The 7,564-nt window shown below is 47.7% G+C and overlaps 1 protein-coding gene across 2 annotated transcripts in view; it reads right to left on the bottom strand.

Annotated features, from left to right (window-relative positions):
- Positions 1-2,002: 2,002 nt before the first annotated feature.
- The window catches only part of AARS2 (alanyl-tRNA synthetase 2, mitochondrial), a 19,019-nt gene continuing 13,457 nt past the window's right edge, over positions 2,003-7,564 (bottom strand). The window contains exons 17-22 of one of the 2 annotated variants that reach the window (XM_074818147.1): positions 6,354-6,462; positions 4,702-4,824; positions 4,176-4,286; positions 3,217-3,300; positions 2,971-3,081; positions 2,003-2,576 (exon numbers count right to left, since the gene is read on the bottom strand). In XM_074818147.1, the coding sequence (XP_074674248.1) occupies positions 2,412-2,576; positions 2,971-3,081; positions 3,217-3,300; positions 4,176-4,286; positions 4,702-4,824; positions 6,354-6,462 (703 nt within the window). In that variant the 3' untranslated portion in view covers positions 2,003-2,411. Of the gene's footprint in view, positions 2,577-2,597; positions 2,784-2,970; positions 3,082-3,216; positions 3,301-4,175; positions 4,287-4,701; positions 4,825-6,353; positions 6,463-7,564 lie in introns of those variants that run through there. The other variant, XM_074818148.1, reaches the window with a different exon arrangement.

Genomic DNA, 7,564 nt, shown 5'->3' with positions numbered 1-7,564 from the left:
AGCCCTGCTTTAAGCTGTCTGGCTGAAAGTAGCATTTACTGAATGAGTAAGGTCTGCAGTCCTGCTGCAACTGCAGCTGTCAGTGCTTTGGGGGAGCAGAAGATAGGGGAAAGGACCACCAGTCCCTAAAGGCTCCCCATTCCTTCTGTCTCCAAGTCCTCATATTTATATCAGGCACTTAACCAAGCACAAAATGAGCTTCCTGGCACTTCACAACGGTGAGAAGCCTTAGGGACCACATACAAGGTACTGGGCTGGACAGCCACTGAGATAGGGAAGAAAACCCCTTATCTTCTAGTGATGCCTGTAAGTCCAACTCCCTTTTTCCCCAGGTGAGCTGTTCACTAAAGAGAGAAGAGGCTCTGCTCACAGCAGCTATTCACCCTCTTCCCCACACAGACAACTGACAAAAGTAGAGGAAGCCTCTCATTAGGAGACTGGGCCATTCCCTGCTACATCCTCTTCACCAATCCTTATCTATGTGACAGCCATTTCCTGCTCCCCATCCATAAGCACCACTGTGCTTCGACCCCTCCTCCCCCTCTCCCCAAAAGCATGCAGCTACTGCCTCCTCCACCTCCCCCCACACCACCAGGCAACCCTACCTGCTGGTGAAATTCATCCCCCTCAGGCTGCTGTTGCTGCTCACAGGGTGAAACCCGCTTGTGCCACTATCCTGCGGCACCTTTGCAGCAGCTACCGTTTGTGATCTCTCTTCATTTAGGTCCATACAGTATCTAGAATAATGGTGCTTTGGCCAGGAGCTCTAGACATCACTGACAATGAAGTTTGAAATGTCTTTGAGTTGAGTTTGCTGTGTCTGCTAGCACTCATGAAAAGCAACCAGTTTAGGAGGGAGACCTGCTCACCTCAAGGCTGTGTCCTGCTGCAGGGAATTCCATGCTGCAACACACCAACAGTCCCCAGTCACACAACTCACCAGATCCATGGTGGTTTTTAGGTAGGTGCTGGTAAGTAAGAAGCCAGGAGGTGAGAAGGAAGGAGTTACAAGGAGTGGCAGGAGAAAAAGTAAGAACATTCATCCAAAGCAAAGGGGTTGAGGCTGGCATGATTTTGTTCCCTCTGTGTTTCACTAACAAGGACTTGCTTTATCACTACTAAACAAGCATAGGCTGAAAAAGATGAGTCCACAGGCAAGGGCGGGGACTTCTCATTTCTAAGTTATAGGAGCATTTTTCATCAGAGTGGTGTCCCGAGTTCCACAGCAGGAGGGGACTGCTTACAAGAGTGCATGCTGACTTGTGGGGCTGCAGGGACAGAACAAACCCCTTTGCCAGAACAGAGGAGGAGAAAGAAAAGAAAAGCAGCTAACAAGAAACATCAGAGTGTTACTGATTTGTGATTGATTAGAAGTAATTTTGTTTAATTTTAATATGAATATAGAATTATAAGAGATATTTAATAGAAATTATATGTTTACATTTATTCTGCACATTATATAGCAACCAACGCTACTATGAAATCCCCTGCGCAGTCCTGTACCAAGGCCGAAGGAATTGGTCAAAATTACCTAGTGGGACATTTAGAACTTTAGATAACAGGCTTAAGATTCAAGATAATTTGGATATAGTGTTTACTTATAAGGTATTTTATGACCTAAAAGAATGCATAGAGATGTCAGAATCCAGAATTAATGGGAACTGGAGAAAGTCGACTGAAGCAACTTGTAAGTTCCTGCCAAGAAACAGTGAAACTAGGCAAAAGGTAATTGCAGCAGGGGGAGATCGTGACCACCGACCCAAATTACACCCCAGACCCATTTCCAGATGTTTCTGGGTTCTACTGTGCAGAATCAGAAATAGGAGGAGAATATGTTAATTTTTCCAAGAAAGAGTATGTTTATGCATGAATATTTAATGAATATGTATGAATAAGTTCTATATAAGGTGAATGATTTTGATGCTTGGTGTGCGTCGTTAGTGAGAGCACTCACTCGCGCACCCGGCCGTTAATAAAGACGTGTCTGCTTATCTGCATCAAATCGGTGTCGATAAGTTCTTTATTCCGAGTTTTCGGTAACAAGAGGATCAAACACTCTCTACCATTTAATGGCTTTAGGATAACACTGTGCCATCTCCCCACGCTCTCATGGAGCCTCTCAGCGCTGGTCTTGTAGCAAGAACTGCACCATAGCAGAAGTAGGATCTGCTACTGCAAATGGTGCTCAATCGCCTATGCCCATGCTGAGAACAGGCAGCATCGTTCTGTCAGTGGGATTGGGGTCTCTGCTGATCCCTGATGGCCAGAAGCCAAATGCTCCAATGTAGTGGCTGCAGCAGTGTGGGAACTGCTTGTATAACTTGTGCTCTGCATCAAGTCTCCACGTAGCTTGCAGCTGGGCTGCATACAGCTGTCCTGCCACCACCTGCCACCAAAGCATCACAGTTATTTCAGAGTTTACTCTGAGCGAACTCCAGTGCAGTAGTCAGGGCTCCCTGCATGCCCTTGGCATTTCCACTGCCCTTCGCGACAACAGGAGAGCCTCCTGCCTTCCCTTCCATCTGTGTACAGACAGCCACGGCCCAGTCAGCAGCGGAGAACACAGGGAGGCAATTCTGGGGAAGAGACACAGAGCAAAGTCATTTGGACTGTGGAGCACTCTGCAGTCTGGATAAAGAAAGGTAACAACATGCTCTCCTCAGCCAGCCTGGGCCCTCACTAACCTGAGGCAGTCATGACTGGGAAGACCACAGAGGCTGAGTTTACATGTTAATGCTGCATCCTGCCCCTGGGCAAACATGGCCTGGAGGATCCAGGGATATCTGTGCCCAGCAAAGATTAAAAGCATATCTAGTCCCAGCATGGTCATCTCAGGTCCTACCCCTGCGTGATTAACCACCAACACTGTGTAGAACCCCAGGAAAAGCCTCAGCTGGGACCTGCTGAAAAGTGGTCCAGTCCCCCTCTTTGCAGGCAGGTTCCCCATGTCTTTACCAGGGTTCTGCTCACCTTGGACACCTGACAGGCACAGAGCACCTCACCAGAAACCTGAGGGCTGAGCAGCAGGACTGATGTGCCAGGAGACTTGTCACACAGATGGTTCACTACCTTCATTAGGATCTAGGAGAGGCAGGGAGAAGAGGGGTCAGGCTACAGCAAAGGAGACTGGTATGCAGCAGAAAACATGCCCAGCAGCTCCTTCTTACTGTTTGCGGCACCTGAGGTACCGCTGGGCCAGCAATGGGGATTACTCACAGAGAGGGAGTCCGCTGGGACAGTATCAACGATGACAGGTTGGTTGCAATGTTTTGCTAGCAGGCTTTGTGCCTTCTCTTCAGCCTGAAGGAGGAAACATACAGCACTTGAAGGGCTACAGGTGGCACAGGGTGGGATGGATGGGGATCTGTGTATGCAACATATGTACATAGGGAATGGAAGTGCTGCTCTGTGAGATAGAAGGGAGATGTATGTCAGTAGAAATCAAAGTAAGACTGGCAGACTGAAATCTCCACATGGAAACCTGTACAACCCTCCTTCCTCAAAAGCAAGCAGAGATGAACCCCTTTCAAAAGTGGAGTAGACAGTGACCTGTTCAGTCCTCAGCCTCCTTCCTGGACTTACATATCACCACATGTGTCAGGAAAGTTCCTGTGGCAAGATGCTCCTATTTTAAGAAAAGGATAGTTCTTGTTGAGAACACAAAGTCACCAATAAGGATTTCCAAAGGGGTTTTAATATAAATTGGCAGAACACAAATGCATTGGGAAGCCACAGCAATATCCATATGGCTGAGAGAAAGGCTCTGTCCTACCACTGTCTTACTGCAGAACCTTGTAAACCCCACTGTCAGGGACATCTTACCTTCTCCATGTATAAACAGGGAGGTGATGCCTTTCTGCCTGTTCGTGTTTGCCAAAAGTGTCGATATGGGGCTCTCCATCTTCACAGGCAGAGAGACATGGGGATTTGGCAGGTGCCAAAAGCCCACTCAGTCATTCACTGCTACTTTAAATGATGGCCCTGGTTAATGCCAGTGAAATCAACCCAACAGAGGGCTTGTGTCACACTGTGTGGGATTGCACCTGCTTTCTCCTGCCTTCTAACGGGACCCTAGTGACTGAGTGGCTGTGAAGTGTGACAGAGACCCCAGGTCCGCTGGCGTACGCCACAGCACTATTAGCAAGCTGCAAGTTAGTGTGCTGCTGCCACCATACCTGCTGCATCTCCAGTTTCTTGACGGCCGTGTTGGCTGTTCGCTGTAGGGCTTTGAGGATGCTCTGTAGTTCTTTTCTTTGCCACTGAGGCATTGGAGTGCTAGCCACCACCTGCAAGACATTTGCTGCGTAAGGACACTAAACTGTACCTAGACATAAACCGCTAATTGTCCGGGAGACCCAGACCCTCCTATACCCCTGTGTGATCAGGCCAGCCAGTCACTGTGGTGTGTAGCTTTCTCTTTTCAGCTGGGCATCTAAGGCCTGAGGAAAAGCCTAGAAACCCTTTTTCACTGCTTTACCTCCCCCACCATTGCCTTCTCTAACATTCCCTCTGGCAGCAGGTCACCTGCAACAGAAGCATATAGACACTGGTAGAAATCTTTGTGATCAGAGGCAACAGCAGGTAGAAACTTGCCCTTGCTATTGACCTTGATAAGATGTGAACCTGGTAGGGAAGAAGTCAGGTGCCTCAAGTGTATAGAGTGCATGCTGGGATCTTCCTGTACAGGACTGTAATCCTTACTTTGGTCAACTGTCCCACTTCTTTGGAGAGGTTCTGCATCTCAGGAATAGAGGTGCTCCTCTGCTTCATTCGTAGGGAGACAGAGTCCACTTCCACAGCCAAGCACTGGCCTACTTCCCGAGCCTAGGAGAGAAGGGGGGAGAGGATGCTTCAAATGCAGCAATAGAAAGAATGAACGGGGATAGAGAAAGTAGGGCAGCAGCAGGGTCACAGTCACTGAAGTAATGCTCAGGATCCAGTGGGAAGGCACCTACAGACAGAAGCTTTAAGAATGAATGTCCCCAAGAGACTCTGGAAGAGAATGTTCCTTTCTAGACTTACAACCAACACTAGATGATCACACACCCAGGGGACTAAGCCGTTGTGCATTTATATTTCCTCAGTATCTCACATCAAATCATCAGGATTTCAACGAGAAAAACCTAGGAGCCCCATTTACTTAGTGCTCTTTTTACATTAGCAAATGCAATCTTGAAGCTAATGACTGAAGAAACAAAAGAAACACTAAAACTAAAGAAAAACTCACTAGCGGCTCAAGCAATTTCCTGAGGACCAGTTCAGCTGGCCTTGGTGCATTTCTTATTGCTTTCCCCAACACCAATGCTACCGTTAATAAAAAAGCTAACACAAGCTTTTTTTACCAGTGAAAATCCTTACTGTTTGGAACATTTCTTCTCTGCCAGACCTTTGTGCCCATGATGGTCCTGCTAAACTCTAGACCAGGACAGCAGAGAGTATGTAAGAAAAGCTGTGGGCAGTGAGGACTGCTCTACCTAGCTAGAATACACATCCCTTGTTTCAAGTCACTCCCTCATGCCTGCAGTCTCCCCTGTCCGATTAACACATGCACATGGTTCCTCTCAGGGCTCTCCAGGTCAGCACTTCCAGCAAAGCACGCAGATGTGCCCTGCAGCTTTTCATTCCTCTGCCCGAAGAAAAGCTTTGCTAGGGACACAGATGCACAGGGGACAGCCAGCCAAAAAGCAACAGATTTGCAGGGGTGGGCTTTGCCTTTAGTCTTCCCAGTTCCACTGACAATGAGTCACTCTCCTCTGACTGCAGACTTAAAGGAAGCGGGCAAGCTTGCAAGGCCCCCTGACACTTCCAGATATTCAAGGGACAGAGCAATCTCAAGGACACAATAGTAGGTTGCTTACTTTTTATACAGACGCAGCCAGACCAGAACCACAGTTTAGCAGGAAAAAGACTAAAGAAAAGAAGCAAAAGGGCTGTAAGAATGAGGCCATAGCCCCGTAATCCTAAAGTGCAAATCCAACTGTGATAGGTAGGAGATGAACAGGAGGTGAAACCAAAGCACAAAGGATCACACCTTTAAATACCTACCTGGGGATTGAAATTTATAGTTCAGAGGCTTCCTGATATTTTGTGCCAAGTTCTCATCTCGGAAAAGGGGGTCTGAGGGGAGGAGTGAAGGTCAAGGAGATAAGAGACTAGGACGGGGGGAGTGGAGGTCAAAAGTGGGGTACAGCAGCAGAGCCAAGTCCATAAGTGAAGGAGAAAGCCAGATCAGGCACAGCAGGGGGTCTTCAGCCAAAGCAGGAGGAAGCTAATTGTCTGTGCAGGAACCTATAAAGTTGAATCCTTCTGGCATTGCCTTGACAGGGCAGAAATCTCAGCTCCCCCTTTCTTACCTGTTTTGCTTGTCCCCCTGTCACTGCAATGACACGGCTAATCCCTTTAACAAGCTGACGCTCACTGATGATGGCCAGATCTTCCACAGCTCCTGTCTGTAGAAGGTGCCTGCAAAGTCAGCAGATAACAGGAATGAAAACAAGCTGCTCTCTGGGAGCAGAAACTGGGAAGCCTGCAATCCTTTTAGACAAGTCTCAAGTTCAGCAGCCTCTCCACAATCCCAACAGCTTCAATCCTTTCCCATCTCTAAAATCCCAATGGCACCTTGCCAGGTAAGAAACAGAAGAGTTGAGGCTACTCCAGAGGAACCTCTGTGCCACCTGCCCAGCAGGCTGCTGTCAAACGGTGCGTAACAGCCAAATTCTGCCTTGCTTTCCTCTCCTTTCCTTCAGCAGTGTAATAAATTGGGATTTTTCTCTTCTAGTCAGCTGTTACTGAACCTTGTACAAAGTAATTTTTTCCTCGAACTCCACCATTCTCTTGTCAGGCCAGCAGACTCCAGTCACAGGGTGGCTGTGCAGTCACAGGGCACTGACAACCTCCCCTCTCCTTCTTGGCTATTCAGCACCAGATATGAAAACAACTAAGTGTCTCAGATTCAGTTACCACATGTAATCATTTCAGACAGCTTCACAAGAATTGATCATCTCCATTGCCATGCAGCTTCTTGTCCCACTAACTCCCACAATGATTTTATGACTAGAAAATTGCTCATTTTCAGCTGTATCTGCTCAAAGGCCAATTTGTTCCTTTTTTTTTTTGTGTGTGTGTGTCAGCATTGTCCTAAGATCGATTAACTCTTCTTCTACTCTCATTACTGCTAAAAGCAGAAGAGGATGAAGATAATTAATCAGAGCAGTTTCAAGATCTCACAACCATCTCAGAGTCTCCTGCTGGGTCCCCAGCCCTCCTGCAACCCCAAAGCCAAAGCACTGTAACTGGTGTGACAGGCCACAAGCCTCTTTCCCACACCCTGCTGGTGCCCTGAGGCTTCCAGGTTGGTTTCAGACTATGAAGCAAGTAAAAATGCTTTGTGTTTCACTAGTTTTCTCACCCTGGGACTTCCAAAGCTTCGTAACTAGCCCATCCTGCCCTCACAAGATCTTTCTGATAAGGAAACAGTTGCACAGGGACAGGGATTGGAGCTGGCAAGAATGTGTCTACCTCAGCCACCAGTACCCACAAACACATCTTCTGACTGCAAGTAAAA

This window comes from Strix aluco, chromosome 3 (genome assembly GCF_031877795.1).
Source record: "Strix aluco isolate bStrAlu1 chromosome 3, bStrAlu1.hap1, whole genome shotgun sequence".
Lineage (NCBI taxonomy): Eukaryota > Metazoa > Chordata > Aves > Strigiformes > Strigidae > Strix > Strix aluco.
Note: the sequence above shows the minus strand (reverse complement) of the source record. Positions and strands in the feature narration are given on the sequence as shown.